The sequence below is a fragment of the Leopardus geoffroyi genome, chromosome B3 (genome assembly GCF_018350155.1).
Source record: "Leopardus geoffroyi isolate Oge1 chromosome B3, O.geoffroyi_Oge1_pat1.0, whole genome shotgun sequence".
NCBI classification, from domain to species: Eukaryota; Metazoa; Chordata; class Mammalia; order Carnivora; family Felidae; genus Leopardus; species Leopardus geoffroyi.
Genome location: NC_059337.1, coordinates 2,314,793 through 2,342,547, shown reverse-complemented (window position 1 = coordinate 2,342,547; position 27,755 = coordinate 2,314,793). Strand labels below are relative to the sequence as shown.

The following is a 27,755-nucleotide window of genomic DNA, read 5'->3' as shown; positions in this document are numbered from 1 at the left end:
TGACCTTCATCCCCAAGAGTTCTCAACTCCCGTCCGCCCCATTAGCGCCAACGGGGATTGTCTAACCCTGCTGTTCATTTAGGTGTGGGTTTGACCGTCCTTCCCGGGGACTTCGGTCCACTGCAGGGATGAATCATGTAGGTGGAGACATCGGGTCAACCCACCACACTGGTCAGCGTGTGTCAGCAGTTTGTTTGCGGGAGGGAAGACGCAGCCGTAACCACCCACGACCCCCTCCCTGAAGCGGGCTCTCCGAAACTAGGTCTGACCTTCAATTCCAGACGCGAGGGCTGCAGGGAGCGGCCGCCGAGGTTAAGTGAGGGGCCGAGGTGCTAGCACCCGCTGCCGGGACTTCCAACGCTCACGATTCCCGGCCAACAACCGGAATCAGGGGAGGGCTTTAAGAAATTCAGCTGTAGGGCGCCCAGGGGGGTACCGCCCGTTAAGCGTCCGACTCTTGATCTCGGCTCAGGTTGTGATCTTGCGGTTCCTGAGTTCAAGCCCCATGCCGGGCTCTGAACCGACAGCCCGGAGCCTGCTTGGGATTCTCTCTCTGCCTCTCTCTCTGCCCCTCCCCTGCTCACGCGCTCGCTCTCTCAAAATAGGTGAATTTTTTTAAAAAAATGTTTAAAAAAAAGAAATTCAGTTGCAACTCATTTGGGCATTAACTCATCATTTTCTGTAAATGTATCCTTTTAAATTGTTTTGTTTTGTTTTGTTTTCCGGAAAATATTTGGTAAGGGAGCCCTCTGGCCGCTGGAAGCCAGGAAGTGAACGGTTTGCGTATTTTCATAGCCGGCCCCCTGCCACAGTATCTTGTCCCTCACGTTTGGCCACCTGCTCCTGTCACGCTTTCACACGTTTCGCCACAATTCCAGTGGTGCCAGAATTGTGCTCACTGTCGTCGCTCTCTTGTCTCAGGCGAGCAAAGGAGATTGTGCTGAAGTTCGAAGGGAGGCTGACCAGGACCCGAGGATACCAAGCGGCAGGTGCAGAGGTGAGAGTGTGTACGCATGGCGATCCCACCCCTCCCTGTGGCCTCGGGGCCAGGAAGGTGCGTGACATTGTGCTTGCCATTACACATCGGCTGTGCGCATCAGTCGTTACAGCCCTAGAGCGATGCTGGTCCCTGGAGGGTCTGCATGTCCCAGAACTTGGACTTTAGTCCCTGAGGCCATCACTCACCATTTGTACATGACCCTGGGTAAACCCTGGGTACATGACCCTGACTCATCCCAGAAAGGCTGTCTTCCCTCGAGAGAATGATCTAGCATTTTTCCTGACTTCCTCCCTCCCGTACGTGTAAGTTTTATTTACAGCGTGTCTTGTAATGGGAACGTTATAGATCTATCCCAGGGCTTATTTGAGAACTCAGTGCTATGTTTTTTGTTTGTTATTTTTCCCATTCAGCCCCTTAAAGCTAAATTTTAGTATCTAATTGCAATGATCTGTTTAGAGAGACATTGCGATCATTCCCATAAATGTTCAGAAGCCAAAGGAAAAAAATCATCCTCGCATGTAGTATCTTTTTCTAGAGCTCACATTTCAGTCACTGAGTCTATAATTTTCACACAGAGTAATCACAGCGTACAAACGTTTTTTCACTTAACCCCATAACACAAGGATTTTTCCGTGTTGCTCTGAACGTTTTACACATGTTGTCTCCCAGTTCCTTTCCTGGGAACTATAATCAGTGTAGAAAAGTAAAATTCGTTTTTTGGCTCTTGATAAGTATTTTTTTTTCCTAAAGTTTATTTATTTACTTTGAATAAATAAATATTCAAGTATTTTTTTTTCCTAAAGTTTATTTACTTCCTTTGAGCAGGGAAGGGGCAGAGAGAGAGAGAGGGAGAGAGTCCCGAGCAGGCCCCACACTGTCAGCACAGAGCCCCGTGCAGGGCTTGAACTCACAAACCGTGTGATCGTGACCTGAGCTGAAATCAAGAGTTGGACACTTAACCCACTGAGCCATCGAGGTGCTCTGGCTCTTGATAAATATTAACTTATTTTCCAAAACCCTTGATAGTTCCCCTTGCCATGCATGACAAGTTTTCCTGCCTTCATATTTTTGCCAACATTGGATATTGTATTTTTTTTTAAGTTGGTTATATTTTAACAGATAAGAGCTGACAAATGCACTCTTTTCAGATTCTCTGAAACAAACCAACAAAATCCTTAATGAAGTTTAAATTAAAGCTGGTCACAGAGCGCCTGGGTAGCTCTGTCGGTTGGGCGTCCAACTTTGGCTCGGGTTACGACCTCACAGTTGGTGGGTTCGAGCCCCGCGTCGGGCTCTGTGCCGACAGCTCGGAGCCTGGAACCCGCTTTGGATTCTGTGTCTCCCTCTCTCTCTGCCCCTCCCCCACTTGTGCTCTCTCTCTCTCTCTCTCTCTGTCTCTCAAAAATAAATAAATGTAAAAAACTTTTTTTAATTAAAGCTGGTCCTAAATTTTACGTAACTGAAAAATTAGATAAAGTCGCAAAGGGTCCTCAAGGCTCTGCCTTGGCTTTCTTCTTCCTTTGCACAGACTGTGCCTGAAAACCCTAATCTATTCCTAGGACGAAAATTACCCCTGAGTGCTTATGCCTGTCAGGCTATGATGGGGCTCATGCAATAAATACATTTAACAAAATTATCTTTTTAATGCTAAGCATATGTGCCGCCCGGCTCCCTCATTTTCCCTACACAGATGGCCTGCAATGCAGTGGGAAGTCTCTTGGAAAATCCTAGAAGGTCGTATTCAGACAACCTGTAATATATATGAGTGAAAAGCACAGCACCTTTTAGCCACAGTGACATCAGTAAGGATTAAAGGTGTAATTCGACAAGGGGCTGACTTACTAGACTCAGGGTTTCCAGAATGAGAAGGGGAACCAGAATTCCCAGCCTCACCTAGAGACGGGCTGCCCAAAGGTGCTCGGTGGCACCTTTGCAGGAGCAATGGCCCTGCAGAAAGGGGTTCAATCCAGCTCAGTTTAATCCACGCGCCACGCTTTGTCCCAGGCCCTGGGATCATGTCCCGACTGGGTCACTTCCGCCTTCTGGGGGGTGCAGTAAAGGGTCAAGGACAGGTCCCCCTTTCGCGTGTCTTCTTCATGCTTTGGTTCCTCCCCTCCCTGTTCGGAACAACATTCCTCCGCCTTTGTATGTGTATTTCTTTTTTTTATTTTGAGAGAGAGAGTGGGAGTGGGGGAGGGGCAGAGAGGGAGAAAGAATCCCAAAGTAGCCTCTGCACTGTCAGCACAGAGCTCAAGGTGGGACTCGAACTCACAAACGTGAGATCATGACCTGAGCCGAAATCAAGAGTCGGCCGCTTCACCGACGGAGCCACGCAGAAGCCTCTATCATTTTTTACACTGGAAATTTTGACATGAACCACGGAGGACCAGCACCCACTCCAGCTGCCGCAGAGAGAAAACAGAAGCCATCTAGCCCGCAGCCCATCTGTTTATAGTCCTTGGTTTGTCCGACGAAGATGCGACTGTTTTCCAAATAGTACGTTTTGTGTCACGGGCTACCCATTGTCCCGTGACTCCTGGCACTGAGATCCGGTCACCACTCCCAAGGGCTCCACTCTGTCCTGTTCTGGGAGTCCCGGCTGCAGAGCACAAGGCATCCTGGGGGGCCCTCCCCGGTGTCCTGCCTGTGTCCTCGCCCCCCTGGGTCTCCACCTGAGCCTGCTTACAGGCAGTCCTCCTTCAGTGCCAGCAGGTGTCCCTGTTTCTTACGGAAGCAAGGTCTGAGTGGGTGGGGCCTCCGGGACCCGAGAAGTCACTGCGGCAGGAGGGAGGACACCCAAGTCTCTCTGCCATCGTTTCCCTGCTCTGACTTTGGTGTTCACGTGTGATTCTCAAGATTCTTTCTGGTTCTGATATTCTACGTCCTTTGTTTTTCATGCAATACCCACAAGGGAGGTCACCCTTCCCTAGAGCCTGCATGGCATGATTTAGCACCCGCCTATGATGGTATATAGGCTGATTGGCCTCTTGGAAGGTTCTACTGCTTTCGCACACGTCCCCCTATAATCCATTCTCCTCTGTGCAGGAGCCCAGGCAATCCTTGAAACAGTAAACTGTTTACTTAAACTGTTTAAACTGTTTCCTTACTTAAAACATAGACAGATAGATAGATAGATAGATATAGATAAATAGATGGGTGGATGGATGGGTGGATGATGGAGAGATGATAGATAGATAGAAGATAGATAGATAGATAGATAGATAGATAGATATAGATAAATAGATGGGTGGATGGATGGACAGATGATGGAGAGATGATAGATAGATAGATACGATAGATGGATGGATGGAGAGATTATAGATAGAGAGATGACAGATACATAGAGAGATGATAGATAGATAGATAATTGATAGAGAGATAGATGATGGATGGGTGGATGGATGGACGAATGGAGAGATGATAGATAGATAGATAGATAGATGATAGATGATTGATTGATAGAGAGATAGACGATATAAATAAATAGATGGGTGGATGGATGGATGGATGAATGGAGAGATGATAGATAGATAGATAGATAGGTGATAAACAGATGATAGATAGATGGTTGATAGATAATTGATAGATGATAGCTAGGTAGATAGATAGATAGATAGATAGATAATAGATGATAGATAAATAGATGGGTCCATGGATTGATGGATGGAGAGATGATAGCTGATAGAGAGATGATGGATGGATGGATGGAGAGATGATAAAGAGATAATAGATAGATAGATAGATAGATAGATAATAGATAGAGACACAGATAGGCATTCATTATACTTAGAGTTAAATCTCACTCCTTCCCATGACCCAACTGATCTGGCCATTGCCTACCTGTTGGATCTACCCCACCTCCCCCCTTCCATCCTCTGCTGTAAAATGTCCAGCACATGCTAACTCGCGGATTACATGCTGTCCTGCCCTCCTAGAGAGCTCCTCCACCGATTTCTTTTCATTCAAGTCTCAGCTCAAGTATGACCTCTGCAGATAGACCTTTCCTGACCCCCTTGTTTAAAAGAGCTCTCTCCTCCAGTCCTAATGGACCACGTCCCACGGTGGCGTTGACTCTTTCGTTGCCTTCCCTCTATCTGGATGCAAGCTCAGTGCCAGCTGACGTCTTACGTGTCTTGTCGACTTGCATCCGCTGTACTAGAAACACACACAGTGCTCAGGACATGCTCTGGATGAATGCATTTTTCATAAACTAGCATTCGTGTGGTTAGAACACACATTCCAGGTGAACTTACAAGACTTCCCAAAGAGGAAAGAATGGGCTTATTTGGTACGGAGTCTTACCAGACTCAGTAACCCAGGCCCACAATTAAGACCCATTTCTTCCAAGTCTGGCTCCTGGTTTTGCTTTGTTTTGTTTTTGCTCTGCTCTTAAAATCTCAAATCATTTCAGAGTTTCAGGTTTTCCATGGAGATTTGGTGCACATCATCAGAGAATCAGGTGTTTTTTCCCATGCCTTATGGAATCTTGGTCATAACAAATCACATGTTTCAAGGAAGCTCCTTTAGAAGGCTAGGGCAGACCGTCATCACCAGAACGAGCGTTGAGGGTCTGGCGGCCTTGAAGCTGAGTTCGGGGCCCCTGACTTGTCACATGAGCACCAGAGGCGGGGGGGAGGAGGTTTTGCATCTCCCACTTGGAAAAATTGCTCTGCGTTAGTCTGTTTCATGCACTAAAATTTCATGCACTGAAATTCTCATTGGAAGAGTAACTCTGAATACCACTGATCAAAGCCCACTTCTTGGACCGAAGAGGACCTTGAAAGAAAACGCCTTTCCCAGGAGCGCGCGGTAGGGTAGCGGTTGAGCTGGAGATGGCCTCAGGTCTGGGGCCCTCCTCCAGGGCTGTTTACACCGCAGGACTTCACTGCGGGCCAGAGACTCAGATGCTTTCCAACACCAAACCCTCCCCCGAGGATGTGTGAGCACCCTGCCTCTGCCTGCTGCAGGGACAACACAGCGAAAGCTTTGGTCTTCGCCTCCGTGCCAAAGGACATAAGCCACGGGAAAAAAACAAAAACAAAAAAACACCGAAGGGCAGCACGAGGTAGGATGAGCTGAGCGTGACGAGAATGTCGATGGCCGGGAAGTTTGCAGGGAGCAGGGTCTGCCTCTCTCCAGAGACCCTGTGCGGACGCATCACGGGCGTGGTTAGGTCTGAGCTGCGTCTTGGGTCATGAACAGAAGACCAACAATTACAATGTCTGGTGAAACTCGAACAGATTTGCGTTTCACGTGGCTGGCCTTGGCAGGCACAACCCGAACGGCACGATCGTGCGTTCAAGCATCAGGACCGCGCACTGTCTCAGACTTCAGAATCCTATAATTGCATTTGGAGCCCTTCTTTCCGCGGTGATATCATTTGCTTCCAACACAAGCCCGGATTGTTTGTGTGTTAAAATGGACAGCCTGCCAACATTGTGAGGGAGCGGCTGGAGTCCCAGCGCGCTGTGCTTTATTTTCCTCAGAGGAAAGAGAGAGAGGAAAAAAAAAAAAAAGAGAGAGAGAGAGCTTGAACTCTTGGCAGTTGCCTCTTACACACACAAGACGAATTTGCAGATCTCCCCGCTGGCGGCCTCTGCCAGGAGAGAGGGCAGGAGACCAGCACAGGTGCGGGACGGGAGGCACACGGCGGGCAGGGCTCGTGCTTGGCGTATGTTCTAGACTCTCATCCCCCAAGCGGGGAATTGTGGTCACCGGGGCAGTTTGCTGGCCATGCGGACTCCTGGGCCCCCGCCCCAGAGTGGACATCACTCCTCAAGTGATTTCCACTGTTGTTAGTCCCCAGGGCGGGAACGGTAGGAATAAGGGAGCCTGTGACCCTGGACCACACGCACGTCGATACAGACGCCGCAGCTCAGGTCCCAAGCAGGTGTCGTCACCCTACCAAGAGCGGACAGGGCTGCTCTGGTCCTAGTGTGGCCTCAAGTCCTATGACGTCATAATCACAGGCATGTCCGGGAACCTCTCCTCCACCAGGGACCTTAGCATCACGATGTCACTGCCATCCTGATAAATGCGAAGCCCGCTAACCCTGCTCCCTCCTTTCCAGCTCTGGCGGAAATTTGCTCGTGGGGCCTGTAACTTCATGGTCACCTTCATCCCCTGGGAAATGAGGATAAAGAAAATCGAGAGTAAGTGTGGGCGCTCGGGGGGTGGGGAGGGGCAGCGGGGAGGCCCTGCCAGTGGCCAGACGACAGCGTGGCCCGAGAAGGGGCTCCGTGTCCTGGTCCTCGCCCTGCGCGTGGTGAGGCGCCGGGCTGGACGCGGGACGGTGGAGACGGAAGGCGTCTGTCCGCCGCTTCCCCGGACGACAGCTGTCCCACATTCGCTGCGGCTCACGGGTCGTTCGTGACTCGGACCCGACACAGACCCAGAAGGAGCAGGTGGAAAACTGCACAAGGTTGATGTGAGCATTTGCCAAACCAAAACTCAGAAATCTGCATTTTCTTGGGGGTGAGTGGCACCATTTAGAAAACATATTCTAAACTTGCTCACACAACACACACACACAACACAGAGCACACAACGCCAGGAACAAACTCAACAGTGGGTCTGAAACGAAGGAAGCTGTAAACTTGGGCCACCACGTGTTTCAAGAGTCTTGTGAGAGGCACAGGTGACTTCAGGTTTGGAAGATGTGGACCTTCTTAACGTCACTTAACGTCACTTCACGTCACAGGTTTCCAGCAATTGCGGCAAAAACCTCAACGCAGTTTTCTACTTTTCTGTACTCAACAAGATGATCGTGAAACGTATATGGAAGAAAACCACCCAGAAGACGCGTCGAAAAAAAATTTTGTTTGACGATGCACGTGAGCTTGCGTAACCAAAGGGTTCAAGTACATGAGGAACACTACCGCCCTTGAATCTGTAGCACAGCACTGCAGATACACTGGATTCTTACAGAGTTCTGTTACATCCTCCACTTAAAGTCCCATTAGCTATTAAACATAAAATAGGGAAACCACGAAAGAATTAAGAGAGAGCGTGTGATCTCCGAATGGATCAGGACAGAAGCCCGTCCAATCCCGAAGGTGAAGAAGGAAATCATCAAGGAAGAGAGGGCTGCATTTGGTCACCTATAAAGGCGACCTGCATCCTTGAGACAGCAAAGCTGAGAGTCAAAGGGAGAAAAGCCCATTTTCGGCATTTCGGTGGAATTTAGCACCGGCACACGCGATGGGCGGGACTGCCCACTGGGAAGGCGTCCCCCCGGGGGAAAGTTAAAATTTGTAGCAAAAACCTTCATGCTGTTTGTGCCCTTCGATAAAACTCCCCCATCCCTTAACGACAGAAGAAACGAGACCCACGACAAAATCAGTGCAGGCGGACAAAGTCAGCGCCCCACCCGGATTTCTCGACTTGGCTGGTCCAGCTTTTCCCAGCAGCTCTGGGTGTGGATGCTGTGACTCACGGCTGCCCCTCCCCCCCCACCCCTCCACCCCACCCCCCACCCCAGGTCTCCGGAGCGCCGCCCTGGGCCAACACTGTTCCAGATGCGGGGCACACATCACCTGCCCCAGCCGAGGGCCCAGAGGCCGTGATGGACGAAGTCCAGCTCCTTGCGCCGAGTGGGGCCAACCCACCGTGTTGTGCAATCTGCCTTCCAGGATCCGCCGGGGGATCGGCGGAAGCCAGGCTCCAGCACCGTATCTTTGCTTGGCCCTTTCCCCTGACCTGCCCTGACCCCCCCACACTCCCTTTCTCCAGAGAGCACTTGCCCAGTGTGCCCTGACCTTGGGCAGAAATGGTCTATGGCAGACTTATTCACCCCAGTGAATCCCCCACCAAGTGAAAAGTCAGAAACTTCCGAAATGGCCGGGAGTGGGGCGAGGTTAAGTAAACTACGGAAAATTCAGCTGATGAAGCAATACACTTTATTTCATGGAAGAATTTTTTTTTGCGTGAGAAAATGCTGATAAGAATTAATAACTCAAGATGCATGTTGTAGACAGATGCCAATTTTATACAAAAAAACCTATACGTGGAGAATAATAATGAGAGGTCACACGAAAAGCTTGTTAGAAACTCTAATGGTAATTTAAAAAAAATTTTTTTAACGTTTATTATTGAGAGACAGAGAGAGAGAGAGAGCATGAGCCTGGGAGGAGCAGAGAGAGAGAGACAGACACAGAATCTGAAGCAGGCTTCAGGATCCGAGCCGTCAGCACAGAGCCCGACTCGGGGCTTGAACTCACAAACCGCGAGATCATGACCTGAGCCGAAGTCGGATGCTTAATCGACTGAGCGAGCCACCCAGGGGCCCCAGAAACTCTAACAGTAATTTTAATTTAGTGTTCTAGAATAGGTAATGTTTTTTTTTTCTTTGTGATGTTTTGTGTTTTCCTATTTATTGTGACCAATGTAAACTAAATTTGAAATACAAATTCAGGGGATTTTTTTTTAAGTATGGTACAAATCACACACACCCTTATCTTCTTAATAGAAATTAGGTTTTGAATACACTTTTTATTTAGAATAAAATATATAGGAAAGTGTAGGTATATAGGAAAGTTGTAAGGAGTTTCTATAATTCCTTTACCCAGTTTCCCCTAATGTTAACATCTAGCCAATTGCTATATATCTTGAAATTAAGACAAAAGAATTCTAAGAAAAATCCTGGGAATGCTCAAAACTATAACAAATGAAATATATATATATATCAAATTCTCAAAAGATGTTGATTCTTTTTTTAAAAGAGTTGGGTTTTTTTAATTTTATTTTTATAGGGAGAGCACATGAGCAGGGGAGAGGAACAGAGGGAGAGGGAGAATCCCCACACAGGCTCCCAGTGCAAAGCCAGATTCGGGACTCGATCTCACCACCCTGGGATTATGACCTGAGTAGAAGTCAAGAGTCAGACCCCCAACCGACTGAGCCACCCAGGCTCCCCTCAAAAGATGCTGATGTTCTTCTGAACATACATGAAATGTTGTAAATTTGACGAGTATTTCAGAAGTATTTTGACATAATGAATTTGAAGTATAATGACATAATGAATATGTCATTAGGGAAATTATGAAATTAGGGATTTTTTTTGTGTGCTTATAACTGGAAATACCAGGGAACATCTTGACCCACGTAAATGAGTATTTTGGGGGAACACCCCAGTTGGCCTTCTTGGTCTGTGCCCGATACACAAACAACTGCAACGTTGCTTACAGAGAACTTTGCACCGTGAGGGTTTCATATTGTTCATCCTGTTTATACTGTTTTGGTTTTTGGTTTTTGGTTTTTGTGTGCGTGGGGGGATTTTCTGTTTGTTTGTCTTGGGTTTTTCGGGTTTTTTTGGTTTTTTGGTTTTTTCTTTAATCGTTCTCATTATCTTGTCTTTCTTTAGGTCATTTTGGATCTGGTGTTGCCTCCTACTTCATATTCTTGAGATGGTTATTTGGAATTAATATTGTGCTCACAATCATGACAGGTGCTTTTATCGTCATTCCAGAGGTAAGAACTAGTCCAGGAGAGATAAAAATGCCAGTCGTTAAAAACAAGAGATGTCACAGCAGTTTCATAACACGACTCCCCTCATCATCCTTGTATTCAAGCAAACTTTTCCTGTGGAGGGCCAGCTAGTAAATAGCTCAGCCTTTGCGGGGCCACGCGGCCCCTGTCACACCCCTTCTGTCTGCCACGCGGTGTGAAAGTGGCCACGGACAGCACATGAACAGTGTGGCTGTGTTCCAGTAGAATTCTATTTTTTTTTTAAATTTTTTTTCGATGTGTGTTTATTTTTGAGAGAGCGAGAGTGAGCAGGGGAGGGGCAGAGAGAGAGGGAGACACAGAATCCGAAGCGGGCTCCAGGCTTCGAGCTGTCAGCACAGAGCCCTGATGCGGGGCTTGAATCCATGAACCTCAAGATCACGACCTGAGCTGAAGTCGGACGCTCAACCGACTGAACCACCCAGGCGCCCCCAGTCGAATTCTATTTGTGGATACTGAAATTTGACTTTCAGATCGTTCTTAAGTGTCACAATACATCATTCTTTTAATTCTTTTCCAACCATTTAAAAATGCAAAAACGCTTCTTAGCTCTTAGGCTGTTCAAAAAGAGGTGACAGGCCAGATTCGGCATCTGGGCCAGTGTGCAGACACCGGTCAAATAAAACCCACTTCTCAACTAACGTTTGTCCTCCCAAAGTAAATGGGGTTGTTTTCCGTGCCATCAAAGAAACCCGGTGACCTCAAAAACCCATCTGCAGAAGCCCCGTCCAGCCCAGAGACAGCATACCCGGGTGGGCTGATCAAGCGAAGAGAAAATCTGCCCACCCAGGATTACCTCTCCATCAGTGAGAATCAACAGAAATCCAGCCCCTAGAGATCTCACACGTGCAATGCCGTCACAGGCCGTGGGGATCGGCCACCCCTTTTCTTCTGGTCCCCTCCCCTCACTGAGGATCCCACGACATCCTGTTCTCTCCCACCAGCTCATTGCGGGCCAGCCCTTCGGAAGCACAGACAGCAAGACGATCCCCACGGAGAGCTTTATGTCTGCCCAAGACCTGGACACCGTCTGGTCCCTGGGGGTGAGGTGGAGGCTGGGTCGCACTCTCATCTTGAGGGAGGGCTGAACGGGGGCCACAGTTCTGGAGCCCGGAAGTGACACTGAGTGTTCTCTCTTTGCAGGGTTACCTACAGTACTCTGTCCTCTTCTATGGCTATTACGGCAGGGAGAGAAGGATCGGGAGTGCGGGCTACCGGCTGCCCTTGGCGTACTTCCTGGTGGGCATGGCTGTGTTTGCTTACAGCTTCATCATCCTCTTAAAAAAGTATGGCTGCTCAGTTCCTCCAAATACATGCCGAGAGTGATACGTGTGATCGCAAGCTGGCCAATACCGTGTAACGTGAAGGCAGAACCGTGCCCACTTTGTAGGTGGGGGGACCAAAGCTAAAGAGAGATGTGCTCATTTTAACCAGCAGCTGTGTGCCAGGCTCCGGGTTGGGTCTGGAGAGACAAGAATCCCACAGACTTACCAGTTAACGTAAGTTCAGGCAATTTAGGAAGTGCGGTGACAGAGATAGGAACAGGATGGTCTAAGTGACCAGAGCTTGCAGAAAGCCAAACATTCTCCGTTGGCCGCACGTCGGCCTGTGACCGAGCTACGAGTTCGGTAAGGGACAGGCTCGTCCGCGTCATGAGGCGGTTGGCGCACCGGTCCATCACTGAGAGGAGACACAGTGGGAGGAAGACAGTGGGAGGAAGTGGCTGGGGGTGAGGCGTCCCGCGCCGTCCCCACCGCGAGACCCACAGCCACTCACTTCCCCTCCCTGGGCCTCATTACTAAAATGGGCAGGTTGGCTCCCAAGACGGCCAGGTGCCCTGCCAGCCTTCACACGCCCCGCTTCTGTGTTGGGGCCAGACACAGCGGACTGACTGACGGGCTGGGAGTCCAGGGAGAACCTGGCCCCACCCTGCGTGGCTCACCGGCTGCTTCTGTCAGCCTCGTGGGCACCATCACCATCACCATCAAAAAACAAAAGCCTAAAAGGTGCACAGTGACCCAGGGGCCTCCACTTGGCAAGAAGCTTTCCAGCCTGGCTTCTGGGGGGTCCTCAAAACCCCCACCTGGAGGACAGGACTTTTGCTCGATGTTACAATCTAAGAGATGGATGAGAGCAAACTCAGGAGCAAGGACTGTGGAGAGAGAACAGATAAAAGCTTATCACCAGAGACAGTCTGAAGGCAGAGGGACTTTGACCTTCAGTCTGAAGGAAGAGGGACGGCAGCTCCTGCCTTCAGAGGCATCTCAAGGGTGTCATGGGCAGGAGGCGCCTGACAGGCTCCCTTCAGCGGGCAGGAAGACGAAGTCAGCTCAAGGGAGAGCTTGATTTCACAGTCACACTGCCCGGCCCCGGGCACACATGCCTTCAGTGACCTCCCGGCCACCAGAGTGGCCAATGCCATTTGCACAAGAGGGACGCTGGACCCCCAGGGGCGGCCGGGGCCCATCTGACGCTGCCCTCACATGCTCGTCCCGGCTCCTCTCTTGCAGGATGGCCAAGAACTCGTGCACGAGCCTCGCCAGAGCCTCCAATGAAAACTACACGTTCTGCTGGCGGGTGTTCTGTGCCTGGGATTACCTCATCGGAAACCCGGAGGCCGCCGAGAGCAAAACGGCCGCCATCGTAAACAGCATCAGGGTGAGTGGGGCGGCGCAGGGGGGGCCGAGGGCGGTCAGGGGTCCTCCGACCTCGCCCGCAGCCTTGACCGCGGAGCCCCTGGGCCTCCGCGAGAGTCCGAGTCCTCCTCGGCGAGGGGACCGGCCCCGTGCACCCACCATCCCGTGGAATACAGAACGGGGCATCGAAAAACTCTTTATTTTAATTTTCTAAATTTCATCCCCCGAAAATTTCAGTTGGTGCATTGCTGGTAATTTGCATAAGGGATTGCCGCCATATTGCAGGTAATTTGTGAGTGAAAAAATACACGCGTGTTGGCGACGTGAGCTTTAGCGGTAGCTCAGGAGAGGAAGCAGTTAGAAGCTCGCAGGGACTCGGGTCTACTGAGCAACCCGACAGCTCAATGCTGCCCCTTTCGGGAAACACCATGAGACCATTTCATTTATTAAATAACATGCTCTGCCCCCTCGTCTCCCCAAGCCCCCATCTGCATTTATTTTAATTTAATTATTTTTTAATGTTTATTCATTTTTGAGAGAGAGAGAGAGAGACAGCGTGCAAGCAGGGGAGGGGCAGAGAGAGGGGAGACACAGAATCTGATGCAGGCTCCAGGCTCTGAGCTGTGAGCACAGAGCCCAACGCGGGGCTCGAACTCATGAACGGCGAGGTCCAGACCTGAGCCGAAGTTGGGCAATTAACCAACCGAGCCACCCAGGCGCCCCTCCGTTTTCATCTAATTATTATACAAAGCACTGATGTCAACAACATCTCACAGAGGGGTTCCAGATACTGACTCATCATTTCTTTTCATGAAATAATTCTAAAGACTTATGATTAATGGTAACGCTAAGCTTCTAACTGAATGTGTCTTTCCTTAAAGGAGGCCATCCTGGAAGAACAGAAGGAGAAAAGTAAAAACCCGTACGTATGGAGACTCCCCATGCTTCATTCGTTGAAATGCTACTTTAATTTGGCACAAAAATGATCCAACTATCTGTATCTTATTTTCATACATCGTCAGGTAGCTCTTCTTTGTTTTTAAAAATATTTTTAAGTTTATTTATTTGTTTTGAGACAGAGAGAGAGAGAGAGAGAGAGCAGGTGAGGACCAAAGAGAGAAGGGAGAGAGAATCCCAAGCAGGTTCCCTACGGTCAGCATGGAGCCCGATGCAGGGCTCGAACTCACAAACTGCAAGGTCATGGGCTGAGCTGAAACCAAGAATTGGACATTTGACTGACTGAGCAGTCCAGACGCCCCTCTTCTTTCTTCGTAAAATCCGTCTTTCTAGTAATGTGACACGTGGGAAGCCTGTAATCTAATCGATCAGTAGCAGTAGTCAAGGGTGGCTCCTTCCTCCTTAGATCAGGCCACAGGGTGAGAGTTCTTTTACTTAGATAATAAAGGAGGTATTTTTAGCACCAATTTCTAGTTTGCTAAATTAAGCAAAGAGTACTTTATTCTTTTTAATGGTTATTTATTTTTGAGAGAAAGAAAGAGAGATAGAGCGTGAGCGGGGGAGGGGCAGAGAGAGAGGGAGACACAGAACCGGACGCAGGCTCCAGGCTCCGAGCCGTCAGCACAGAGCCCGACGCGGGGCCCGAACCCACAAACCGCGACATCACGACCTGAGCGGAAGTCGGACACCCAACCTACTGCGCCACCCAGGTCCCCGAGCAACAAATCCCAGAAGTCACAAGACGCAAACAGTACCCAATTCTTGTCGACAAGCCTTCCAAGGTGATGGCTCAGATCTGAACTTCTCTGGGATTTGAGGGCTGTCTGGGTGAGGTGAGGCCCTTTAGCCAGAGAGTTGACACGGAAGGGCCAATCCCCCAAGGGACGGTGACCTGTCCTCATGGGACAACTCTCTGACATCCTCCCTGGGTCTTTAGCCCCTGGATTCGTTTCCGTGACGCAGAAAGCCTGTCGGAGCCATGCCGTGGACGTGGGGAGGTGCGCAAGGCCACGCAAGCCCCTGAGGAAGCAGGTGGGAAGGGATTCCCCACAGGGAGGCAGGGGAGGGGCGCCTACTCTCCCTTCGTCCTTAGCTCCCACGACCCGGGACGGTCCCCTTGCCCTTCTGGGCCTCCACTTCCTCCCCTGTGAAACGAGAATGGGGCTCCATAGAAGCTTCTCAGAGGGCAGAGAGCACCCACCCATCACTGTCACCCCCCGGGCACAAAACATGCCGACCACTTTGGGGCCCACCCCGATTCCCTGAGTTAGACCGTCTGGACGTGGGCCACCACGATCCACATTCTTAGCAGGTGATTTTGCTGTCCCCCCACACTTAAAAACTGCAGCGTCTGACTGCAAGATAACGCACGACCCATCGTGAGAAGCAAATACATCAGCAGCAAGAAGAGCCTGTTCCCCAAGTCTCTTCCACAAGCGACTCCTGAATCTTCCCACAGCTGCCAAAGCCCGGGGAGAATAGGCCCGAGATAGGCCTTCTGGGACATCCAGGATATTATCACAGGACGCGGAAGGATTGGGTAGACACGGGGGAAATTAACCTTTGACTGGCGACCCCAGCCTGTGCCCGTCACATGCGCTGTTGGGCGCAGTCAGCACGGAGACCAACAGGTTGCCCCCCCCCACCCAATGACCATAGCGTGGCCTGGGCGCCCTGGTTGGCCCCCACCCATGACGGCAGCGTGGTCTGGGCACAGGAGCAGGTAAGAAAGCACAGGACGCTATGAATGGACCTCACCCTCTCTCAGATCCTCCATTGGCAGTGTTCTGACTCTTCATCTAAAGTTCTGCACAGAAAGACAAGGTGACGTTCATCAGATCATTTGGGGGTGAGCTTCCCCCTCGTACAGATGATGAAGGGCCACCACTGATGTGGAGGGGGGTGTTGCCACCAGCCCGAGGTCACCCGGAGGGTGGAATTACGCTTTACAGAGAGGCTGGTACACGTCTTCTGTGCCCTTCACGTCCTCCTTGGCCACGCCCCTTCCTCTAGCACCTGCTGCGGGGCAGGGCCGTGGGGGCGCCACAGCTGCGTGCACACGGCCCCTCACACCCCTCGCCCCTCACCCCTCACCGGTACCCGCTGCTCAGTGCCCCCCAACAGCCCCTCTGAGGCTGCAGTGTGGGGCACCCACCAAACCCCGGCCGGCGTGCGTGCACGGGAATCTGACAGTCTAGGGGCAACGCCGGGGGTTCACTCTCAGGGAGCCACCCTCGACCAGCAGGGAGGAAAGCGATGACAGAGGCTTCCCTACTTCTCGCCGAGCAGACCGTTCTGAGACACAGCTCGAAAGCCCCTCAGAAGGCCCTGCTGTTGCCGCGAGCTGTGGCCAAGTCTGTCACGTACCCTGCCCTGGCTGCTCTTTCTTCCGTCTCCCCCATAGACCTCCTGGGATCACATCCCGAGTAAAGTACTTGCAAACAGGCCTTCGCCTGATGCTCTGTGTGCGGGGAAACCCAGGCTAAGTCTGGCCCCAAAGTTGGAAGAAGACGCCTTAAAAATAAGCCAGTTGGTTGGGGCGCCTGGGGGGCTCAGTCGGTCGAGCGTCCGACTTCAGCTCAGGTCACGATCTCACGGTTCGTGGGTTCGAGCCCCACGTCGGGCTCTGTGCTGACAGCTCGGAGCCTGGAGCCTGCTTCGGATTCTGTGTCTTCCTTTCTCTGCCCCTTCCCCTCTCATGCTCGGTCTCTCTCTCTCTCTCTGTCTCAAAAACAAATAAACACTAAAAAAAAATTTTTCTTTAAATAAAAAGATAAGAAATATATATATAGAAGCAGTTGGAATCAGTGAGTTTGCCCCCAGAGTTGGCAAGGAAAGAGCAAACCCCTGTTCCATTCCTCGTTCATCATCTAGAAAAGAGCTAGGATGTGTTTATACGTGCTGGGCCCGTTCCAGGAGCTGAGCATACCACGGCGAGGAAGAGTAAACCATTTCAGAGTATATGTTCTCGAGGGAAAGACAGCTGATCACCTACCGCATGGACCTGTGCAGTGTCAGATTCGCAAGACTTGTCTCGAGTCCCCCTGAGGGCAGTGGGGTGGGCTTAGAAGTCCTCGTTGATCCCTCAGGAGAGGAGGAGTTTGGGGGTGGGTAGGGAGAGCACCGATGCTTCAGGGCAGAGGGTTCACACGACAAGAGATGGGTCCCGTCGTTCACGCGGCGCCCGGAGCGCAGCCCAGCGCCCCGTCCTCACGCCCGCCTCTCCCCGCAGGGCAGTGACCGTGTGCCTGAGGGTTATTGCCAACATCCTCGTGCTTCTGTCGCTCGCCGGGAGCATCTACCTCATCTACTTCGTGGTGGACCGGTCCCAGAAGCTGGAGCAGTCAAAGAAGGAGCTGACGCTCTGGGAGAAGAACGAGGTACTCACCGCCTTCCCCGCACGCGCCCTCCAGGAGAGACGCGAGAGCAGCCTGCCCTCCCCTTCCCGGCTGTTCCTTAGGCAGGTGGGCTGGAAATATCCCCCTGGACAACCTAGTCCCCCTGTCCGAGAACACCGACTGCACGGGCTCTGAGCCACAGGGGCCACACCAAGACCTGGAGGGATGGTTTGGTTGGTCGCTGTCGGGAACGGTTCCGATTCAACGTCACCTTCAAGCGTTCGTTTCCTTCTTCGCCTTTGGGTCTCGCGGACTGTGGTTTGCTGCTCTCTCGTGGTGGTTCTTCGCACACACACGTTTCCAGACACGGACATCCCCCGCAGACTCTCTTTAATGACCAAATCGCAGTCCGTGGCACCTGTCATAGCTGACCACACGCCAGCTCTTAAACACTTAGGTTGTTTCTATATGTCTTTTTTTTTTTTTAACGTTTATTTATTTTTGAAAGAGACAGAGAGAGAGCACAATTAAACATTTATTTATTTTTGAAAGAGAGAGAGAGAGAGAGCACAAGCAGGGGAGGGGCACAGAGAGAGGGAGACACAGAATCCGAAGCAGGCTCCAGGCGCTGAGCTGTCAGCACGGAGCCCGACGCGGGGCTCGAACCCACAAACCGTGAGATCATGACCTGAGCAGAAGTTGGCCGCTTAATGGATGGACTGGCCAGGCGCCCCCTCCGTATTTCTAAATTAACAAACAGGGATTTCTAAATCCCAGACCAGGCTTGTTTGCTAAAAGGTCTCTTCTCTTGGTCGATGTGAATATTCCCATGATGGAAGCGGCCGAGAGAAACGTTACGACCACTCTCCTAATTCTTAGTATCTGCTGTAAGGCCGCTGCCTCCCAAGCCCCGTTGGCTTTTCCCACCAAGGTCTAAAAGGCAGATGCGGAGACCGTCCCGCCGACTGCTGTTGTAGAAACGAGCGCCATCCTTGGAATTTACGGAGCAAAGTGCGTAAGGGAGAGGCCGTTCTCAGGTTTTCCTCAAGCGACCCTCGTTGTTCAGAACCTGAGACGGCATCAGGTCAGGTTTTCTCAGGCCTCTTATTTCATGCCAGGTAAGTGGGTTACCTGTGTTTGCAGATAGACCAGGTTTTTAAAGGCATATTCAGATATGGCATCTTTCCTTAGCTCACACCGCCCGGGTACCAGCTAAACGTCCTTCTTTTGTCGTCAGAAAGGCAGACAAACAGGACCCAGGCGTGACCCTCGAGATATTTACTCTTCTGTGTGCAGAAAGCATATCCGATCACCTGTGGGCACCCCCCTTTCCTGTGTGTAATAGTTGGGTCGCCTCCATCCACCACCCAAGTGACCAGCAGGGCAATTGGGAGACGTGGCGGGACTGCTCACAAATCCCCGGTGGCAAACGTCAGCATCTCGGATTAAAGCCGGCTCCTAAAAGGAGTGAAGCCCGCGACAGGGTGGCAGGGGCCTCTCGGAAACATCGAATCGGCAGGGATCTGGGGGGGGATTTCCGCGTGGGAACCGCACAGCCCTCCTGGTGCCCAGCGACCGCACGGGAGGCCAGGAGGCCAGCGGGAGGCATGCGAGTCCGGGCCGGGGGGAACTGGGGACTCACGGCCGGCTCGCGCTCTCTCGGCAGGTGAGTGTGGTCGTCTCCCTGGTCACCATGCTGGCACCATCAGCCTTCGACCTCATCGCCGCCCTGGAGATGTACCACCCGCGGACCACGCTGCGTTTTCAGCTGGCAAGGTACGGGAGCCCCGTGGGGAATGCCACGCGGGGGGCACCCGTGTGCCCCCCCCAAGGGGGACCCGCGTCCCTCCCCCACAGGGGACCCGCGTCCCTCAAGAGCCCAGCTTGTTCGCTGCCCTTAAAGCTTAGCACAGAACTTCCCCGGGGGTGCCTCTCAAGGAAAGCAGGATGCGCAGGAGAGAAAGGGGGAAGGAGGAGGAAAAGGAGGCCGGGAGAGAGGGGTGGAGAGGGCGCTGCGAGGCTGGTGGCTGGACGCGACGGCTGGGGGTGCTGGAGGCCCGAGGCGTGGCAGCTGCTGGGTCTGACGGGGTGTCCCCATGGGGGCGGGGCACCCACATCCGTTTCGAGTGCTGGCTTCGCCCCGTCTCCCTGAAAACTCCACTGCCCCCAGAGGGCAGTCCCCTCGTCCATGCGGTAGACCAGGAGCGGGGACTGTTGGCCGAGCGGGGCCGGGGAGGCGCCACACGGCCCCGCCTCACATCTGCCTCTGCGTCGTCTCTTGTGCCGCTCGGTGACATTCTGCAGAACCAGTCGCCCGCCAGCTTTGGGCAAGGTCGCTCTCGCTCAGGGGTGGCAAACGTTGTCCCGAAAGACCAGAGGGTGAACGGTTTGGGTCTTGCGGGATAGGTCTCTGTGGCTTCTCCTCAGCCTGAGGTCGTTACATCAGGACAGTGGCCGGGGGCCATTTGCAAAGGAGCAGGTGGGTGTGGCCGTGTCCCTCACAACTTGACTGACAACAGTAGGTGAGGCTAGGATTTGGCCTGAGGGCTGCTTGCCTCTTCCCTAAAACCCAACTGTCATCTCAAAGGCGGAAAAACACTACTAGAAAGATCGAGGGGTCTCGCTGTGGTTTCGATCTGTATTTCCCTGATGATGAGTGATGTGGAGCATCTTTTCATGGGTCTGTGGGCCGTCTGGATGTCTTCTTTGGAGAAGTGTCTGTTCATGTCTTTTGCCCATTTCTTCACTGGATTATTTGTTTCTTGGGTGTTGATTTTGGTAAGTCCCTTATAGATTTTGGATACTAATCCTGTGTCCACTATGTTATTTGTAAATATCTTCTCCCATGTCGGTTGCCTTTTAGTTTTGTTGTTTCCTTTGCTGTGCGGAAGCTTTTGTATCTTTTTTTAAAAAATATTTATTTTGAGAGAGAGGGTACATGTGCGTTAGCGGGGGAGGGGCAGAGAGAGAGGGTAAGAGAGAGAATCCCAAGCAGACTTCTTGCTGTCAGAGCAAAGCCTGATGTGGGGCTCAATCCCACAAACTGTGAGATCATGACCTGAGCCAAAATCGAGAGTCAGACGCTTAACCGACTGAGCCCCCCAGGCGCCCCAGAAGCCTTTTATTCCGATGACGTCCCACTAGTTCATTTGTGCTCCTATCTCCCTTGCCTCCGGAGATTGTCTAGTAAGAGGTTGCTGCGGCCTGTTTTCTCCTGTAGGATTTTGATGGTTTCCTGTCTCACATTTAGGTCTTTCACCCATTTTGAATTTGTTTTTGTGTATGGTATATATAACAGAATACTACTCAGCGATCAAAAAGGAGGCAATCTTGCCATTTGCAACAACGTGGCTAGAACTAGAGTGTATTACGCTAAGCAAACTAAGTCACTCACGTGTGGAATTCGAGAAACATAACAGATGAACATAGGGGAAGGGAAGAAAAGTAAGATAAAAACAGAGAGGGGGTTAAAAACCGTAAGAGACTCTTAAATACAGAGAACAAACTGAGGGTCACTGGAGAGGGGTAGGGGGGATGGGCTAGATAGAAAGAAAGAAAGAAAAATAAGGAAAGAGAGAAAAAGAAAAGGAAGGAAGGAAGGAAGGAAGGAAGAAAATAAAGAAAGAGCCAGCAAGGGGTCTGCAGAAACCTCCCCACCCAGGGTGGCTCCGGGATGAGATTCCAAACCGGCCCAAACCCGGTCCTCCTGTGCCCAGCCCCGATCTTGACCTGAGAGAGAGAAGTGTCTGCCTCAGCTCTGTCCTCACCAGCAAGCATTGGAGAGGATCAATTCTATTACTGCGTTGGTTCTAACAGCAATCGTAGTATACAGATCGGTTCCGTTATTCACGGTCAAAGCTAGAGAAACAGAGTCATCGAGAGACTCGCCCGAGACAAATTAGGGCTAATTCTGGTCATAAGAGCAAGACATATTTTTTAGTCCCATTAACTCACCACAGCAGATCATGTCGCCTTTTGTCCAGGGCCCGGGGAGGCCCAGAGCAAAAGGGGGACCAGGAAAGCACGTGTTAATCCTCTGCTCTCCTGTCGGGCAGCACTTCTGAGCATGCCCCAGATGCAGAGACAAACGGGTTCTGGCTGGGTGCACCGGGAGTCGAGGGAGAGCCAGGGCTCCTCTGTGCAGGGAGTGGAGGGGCGAGCCAGGGCCGGTGGCAGTGATGCCCCAGACCCCCCTGCTGGCTCCCACCCACGTATCTGAACTGCACCTGTGAACAACGGGGCCTTGGGGACCGAGGGGCGACGCCAAGCATCAGCTTGGAGTCTGGGCCTCGGGATAAAGCCGTTTCTCTTCTTCATGCACCTGTACCGGTTTCGTGACCCCCTAAGTGCCAGTCAGGGTCCCCGGGAGGAGCTGGTGAACCCGTCGCTCGCCTGTCTGGCCTCGTTGTCCCCGACGCGCGTCTGCCAAGGCTCAGGCCGTGTGCTGGGAGATCCCAGGGCGTGTTTGCCCGGCCGGGAGCGCGTCTCTGATCGGTGGCCGGCTGACCCCCCGCTCACAGCTGCCCAGAGTCCCCCGAGTGGCTGGCGGCCTGACCCGCGTGTGGGAAGCAGACCCCGCGGCGCTCAGGTGGTGTTCCGCCTCTGGAGAACTCTGGATCTGAGCCCCTCGCTGGGCCCCGTGTTGCAATCCACTTATCCCTTCGGCGCGCGCCTGACCGGTTTGGAGGCTCAAATGAGATCCTGCCTGGAAAATCACCTTATGAACCAGGAATGGGGACACAAGGACGCGTAATTTACACGACCCTCCGGAGCCCCACCTCCTCAGCTCACACGCTTCCTGCGACACCAGCGGCTTTAGTATGCTGCTCCCAGGACGGGGCCTGAAGGGGTCCCCAGGCCCCATCCAGACCGGCTGAAATTTTTATTTTTACCGCTCTGGAATTTTTATTTCCCCCCCCCCCATATGATTCTGAAGGGAACCGCGTGGGGCAGCCACTGTCTCGGGATGACCGTGAGATTCCCTCCCAAGTGGGGCACGTCTCGGGTTTGCGTGTGGGGCTCTCTCTCCAGGCGGGCGTGTGTTTTCAGGGTCCTCGTGCTGTACCTGGGGAACCTCTACAGCCTGATCATCGCTCTCCTGGACAAAGTTAACAGCATGAGCGCTGAGGTGAGTGCCGTCCTCGGCAGAGGCCCCCGTCCCATCCTCGCTGCCACGCCTGCACGCGCACATGCACACACACACACGCACACATGCATGCCCACTTGTGCACACACGCACATGCACGCACACGCATGCCTGCAAGCACACACACGTGCACATGCACACACACACGCGCACACATGCATGCCCACTTGTGCACACACGCACATGCACACACACGCATGCCTGCACGCGCACATGCACACACACACACGCACACATGCATGCCCACTTGTGCACACACGCATGCCTGCAAGCACACACACGCGCACATGCACACACACACACATGCATGCCCACTTGTGCACACACGCACATACACACACACGCATGCCTGCACGCGCACATACAAACACATGCGCACATGTGCACCACACATGTACATGCATACACACATGCGTGTGCGTGCACACAGAGGTGCACATGCACGCGTACACACAGACACGTGCACGCATGCACATACATGTGCACACGCGCGTGCACACACACATACGTGCACACACAAACACATACACATGCACACACGTGCAGCACATGCATACACGCATGTACACACGCATGTACCTGCACACAGATGTACACACACATACAAGTGCACACCCATATACCTGTACTCACACGTGCACACAGATATACATGTGCACGCGTGCACACATACACATGCACTCACACATGCGCGCACGTGTACACACACACGCACACCCACCGGGGCCATCACCCTTGCGGACATGGTCACTGCTTACTCTTGCCCTCCATTCGTCTCGTTCACCACTCAACTCAGCTGTGGCCTTCTCAAGGCAAAGAGAGCAGAATTAGCCCCGTCTCCAAGCTAAAGAAACTGAGGCCGGAGCTTATGGCTGGCGAGTGACCCAGCCAGGAGAGGGGAGCGGGGGCGTCTCGACTCCCGCTCCCTTGCCCGGGGCCGCCCCGCCTCTGTGAGCTCCATCCATCGGGACGAGGCGGGCATCTGCGGCGACAGCGGACGATCCCGGGAAGGGAGGCTGGCCGTGAGACTCGCTGAGGCACTGGGGAGAACGCGAGCACGCGTGGGGACAGTTCAGAGGGGGCCCCCCTCCCGGCCCCGCCCAGGGCAGCTCCGGCGCCCCTTGTAAGCCCGCGGCACCTGTGAGGCGCCCCACGTGGTGGGGGAGGGGGGAGGGGGGAGGGGGGGGGCGTCGCCGGTGCCACCTTCCGAAGGCTCCCACCGGCAGAAGCGGCCGTGGCGCCACACGGAGGGGGCCCTTACTCGCGATGCGCCCGCACACCGCCCCGGAGCGTCCCCGTCAGCCTCAGCCTGCTCCTCTGTAACACGGGGTGACAACTGTCCCGACGCACTCGCGGGGGCGAGAAGATGCGCCGGGTGATAACCTGGATGGTGTCTGGAGGCCGGGGCTGAAGGGGCCAGCCACCCAGCTGGAGAGAGAGAGAGAGAGTGGACAGATGGACGGAGACGGGCAGGGAGACAGACACAGTGAGAAAGAGAGAGGCAGAGGGAGATTATTCCCAAGCAGCGCCGTTCTGGGTGTCTACGATTCTTATTTACAAACACACAGCAATCTTTTTTGCTTCCGTCGCCCCCGCAGGAAGCTGCCACCAGCAGTAACGCGAGCCACTGGACGGGTTCTAACGCCTTCTTTGCCGCCAGTGTGGCCCCTGAAGGGGAGAAATGGGCCACACGTGGGCCCGGGACCGGGCTCGGGAGAAGCGGAATGTGGACCCCAGAGGAGGCTGGCCTGCCGACCCCCCCCTTGCCCCTCGCGGGGGCCAACAAGACCGCCATCTATACCCAGAGTCTTCAAGACCAGTGCTGGGAGACATACGTCGGCCAGGTGGCTCCCTCGGTCCCTCGTAAAGCCCCTCCACAGCCATTCATCACTTCGTTCTGAAGGGTCACTACCTCTGTTTTATAGGAAAGGAAACTCAGGTTCAGTGAGCGTTTCCGATTTTCTCCGATTCGATGGTAACAATCAGCACAAAGACCCGTGCAGTGTGGGCTACGTGCCGGCCCCGTGTTAAGCACTTAGTCCTCATGAGACCCTATGGTGACCCTCCTTGTAGACACACGCGGGGAAACTGAGACTCCAGGGGTGAAGGTACTTGCCCGTGGACACAGACAGCAAAGAGCAGAAGGCAGGTCTGAACCCGGGCATCCGCTCCAGGCTCGGCCTCCCCGTACGGGATCTCATGCAGAGAATCTCAGCACCCCCCCCCACACCCCCCAGGTTATTGTCTGCCCTGTGAACTTGAATCACTGGCCCCAAGTGGTCTCCAGTGCCTCAGAACCACAGACCTCAGGTTCTGTCCTGGCTTCGTGTCAGGTTGGACTCAGATACCAAAATTCAAATTCAGATGAACAAACATTCGTTGAACGCCCATTAGGCACCAGACGCGAAGCCGCCACGGTGCGGGGGCATGGGGACTGGCAGAGGTTGGGGGCCCTGCAGGAGGAGGTGGCCCCAAGGACCCCCTGTGTTCCAGGAGATGCTGAAGCTTTCCATCATCGACATGCTCTTCACCGTGGCCAGCATTCTGCTCATCGACTTCTTCCGAGGACTTTTCGTCCGGTACCTAAGTGACTACTGGTGCTGGGACCTGGAAAGCAAGTTTGTAAGTGAGATGCTGGGTCCGCGGGGAAGCTCCTATGGCTGCACCCTCCTCTCCTGATGTGGCTGAAATGGGAGGGAAGAGGGGAGGGTGCACAGGGCTGAGTTGCCTTCTCGTTCTCAGCCGTACTGTTTCCTGGGGTGGCCACGCAGACCGCGATCTCTCTGTGTCTGTAACACCAAAGAACCCTTTGCACGTGACTATCGTGAACGGGTTCGCGCAAGGAACTTTGGAACCGTTTATTTATTTTTTTAACATTTATTTATTATCTTTGAGAGAGAGAGACAGAGACAGAGTGTGAGCAGGGGAGGGTCAGACAGAGAGGGAGGCACAGAATCCGAACCAGGTGCCAGGCTCCGAGCTGTCAGCCCAGAGCCCGACGCGGGGCTCGCGCGCACGAACCGCGAGATCATGACCTGGGCCGGAGTTGGATGCTTAACCCACTGAGCCACCCAGGCACCCCTGGAACCGTTTTTTAATGTGAAAGTTCCTTTTCTCTTGTAGCCTGAATACGGGGAATTCAAAATAGCGGAGAACGTGTTACATTTGGTCTACAACCAAGGAATGATTTGGTAAGTACCAAAGCTCCTTCTTACCTTTGTGTACCTCTCATCCAGGCTAAGGTTTCTTTTTTTAAGTTTATTTATTTATTTTGAGAGAGGCAGCGTGAGTGGGGGAGGGGGGCAGGGAGAAAGAGACAGAGACAGAATCCCAAGCAGGCTCCGTGCCGTCAGCGCTGAGCCCGACGCGGGCCTCCAACTCACAAACCGTGAGACCATGACCTGAGCCGAAATCAAGAGTCAGACGCTTAACTAACTGAGCCCCCCAGGCGCCCCCGGACAAAGATTTTGCCTCACTCGGTCTGGACGGGACACGATTGTAACAGTCATAAGAATTAAAAGCGACGTAAACAGTTCCTAACTAGACCATCTTGCAAGTGTATTAATTTTACTATGGCTTTTTAGCAATGGCTTTCTCAGCATTTTGCAGAAAGGAACGAGAAAAGAAATAGTCTGTATTGAGGCCACTATTAGTCACAGCCCCCCCCAAATATATATTATATATATATATATATATATATATATATATATATATATATCTGCACAGGAACCATTAGAATAAGCTGCTGGGAGGTTGAGGGACGGCTGGGAACACAGTCTGCTGAGCCCCCAGGAGTTCCAGGAGTGGCTGTGTCACAGCTGGGTCCAGGCCCGCCCTCAGCCCCCCACTGTCCCTCCCATGTGCCTCCATATTTTCATGGAGACACTGAGCCCAGAGCATGGCCATCGTCCAGACGGAGAGACCCATCCTGGGATGAAATCCATTCACGCGGGGCAACTCCTGGCCAAGGCAATCTCTTTCTTAAAGACACCGAAGACGCAAAGGGACCCCCACATACGCGCGTGTCTGTGGGAGCACGGCGGGGAGCTCCCCGAGTCAAGCCTCCGCCTCTGGCTTTGCCTATCAGACCACACGCAGTGCCGTCTGTTCAAATACAGGCAAGGAAAAGAAGTGTCCGTCCTTCTTTTCCGAGGCTCCGTGCATTCAGAAAACACAATCTCTCTCCCTAATCATTCAGTAAAATGCATGAGGCATAGAGAAGCATCGAGTAACGTTTCCTCAGTCTGTACCCTTATAGTCTGCTCCCTTTTGTACAGTCTTCACAAATGCAGTATTTAAGGCCACACCCAACGCTTATTTAATATTTTGCTCAGCATCAGGCACTTTTATAACTACAGTAATCTCGCATCATGGCAAGAAGAAGGATGAGTGCTAGTTCATAAGATAGTTTGACAGGGAGGCCACGTTCATAGACCTTTTGTGACATTATCTTCTAATGGTTCTGTTTTACTGGGAGTTCTTGTTAATCTTGTAGTGCCGACCTTACAGGTTAAACTTCATCACCTGGGGGGGGGGGGAATGTGTAGGAAAACCCGGTGTATGCGGGGTTCAGCACTGTCCCCCAGCGTGGGGGTCTTGGAACAGAGCCCTGCAGACCAGGAGGGGACTGCCGTATGGGCAATTTTGTCAAAGCGAGAAAGCAAAGATCCTCTTGGGATTTCTATTCGCGACAAGAGGTACTAAGGCGGGTCTCTCGGGAAAGCGGGGTGGCCCGAGGCCGACTGTCAGGTGTTGGGGCGAACGTGTGTGCCCCCCGCCGCACGAGGAGGCAGACACAAACGCCAAGCACACCCGCGCGGCAGGGGCGTGGTCACAGGGTCACTCCTCGCCCGCGGGGGCGACCGGCCGTGTCCGCGAGCCGGGCGGCCCGGCTCCCGGCCCCTCTGGGGTGTCTCCGGTTCCTTGGGCATCGCAGGGACGCCCCAAGCGTCCGAAGCGGCACAGCTCACCGCCTCCCCTGTGTTGCAGGATGGGGGCCTTCTTCTCCCCGTGCCTCCCGGCGTTCAACGTGCTCAAGCTGATCGGGCTCATGTACCTGAGGAGCTGGGCCGTGCTCACCTGCAACGTGCCCCACCAGCAGGTGTTCCGAGCCTCCAGGTGAGTGGGAACCGCGGCCGCTGCACACGGAGGGCTCGTCGGGCCTCCCGTCCCCG

At 52.9% G+C, this 27,755-nt stretch overlaps 1 protein-coding gene and 1 long non-coding RNA gene across 5 annotated transcripts in view; both read left to right on the top strand.

Moving 5' to 3' along the window:
• Positions 1-27,755, top strand: part of TMC3 (transmembrane channel like 3) — a 41,143-nt gene that overhangs the window by 4,141 nt on the left and 9,247 nt on the right. Inside the window, exons 3-16 of one of the 2 annotated variants that reach the window (XM_045448574.1) lie at positions 922-997; positions 7,071-7,152; positions 10,362-10,468; positions 11,449-11,547; positions 11,648-11,790; positions 13,015-13,162; positions 14,022-14,062; positions 17,330-17,477; positions 19,102-19,211; positions 22,485-22,563; positions 24,180-24,425; positions 25,075-25,203; positions 25,705-25,772; positions 27,571-27,699. In XM_045448574.1, coding sequence (XP_045304530.1) covers positions 922-997; positions 7,071-7,152; positions 10,362-10,468; positions 11,449-11,547; positions 11,648-11,790; positions 13,015-13,162; positions 14,022-14,062; positions 17,330-17,477; positions 19,102-19,211; positions 22,485-22,563; positions 24,180-24,425; positions 25,075-25,203; positions 25,705-25,772; positions 27,571-27,699 — 1,605 coding nt within the window. The remainder of the gene's footprint in view (positions 1-921; positions 998-7,070; positions 7,153-10,361; positions 10,469-11,448; positions 11,548-11,647; positions 11,791-13,014; positions 13,163-14,021; positions 14,063-17,329; positions 17,478-19,101; positions 19,212-22,484; positions 22,564-24,179; positions 24,426-25,074; positions 25,204-25,704; positions 25,773-27,570; positions 27,700-27,755) is intronic. The other variant, XM_045448575.1, reaches the window with a different exon arrangement.
• Positions 14,755-15,920, top strand: LOC123582408. 3 transcript variants are annotated; one of them, XR_006704363.1, is made up of 3 exons: positions 14,755-14,879; positions 15,035-15,129; positions 15,757-15,920. It is a non-coding gene; the product is annotated as an uncharacterized LOC123582408 (long non-coding RNA). The 3 variants fall into 3 exon arrangements; XR_006704361.1 differs by having other exon boundaries at positions 14,755-15,129; XR_006704362.1 differs by having other exon boundaries at positions 14,755-15,129; positions 15,446-15,920.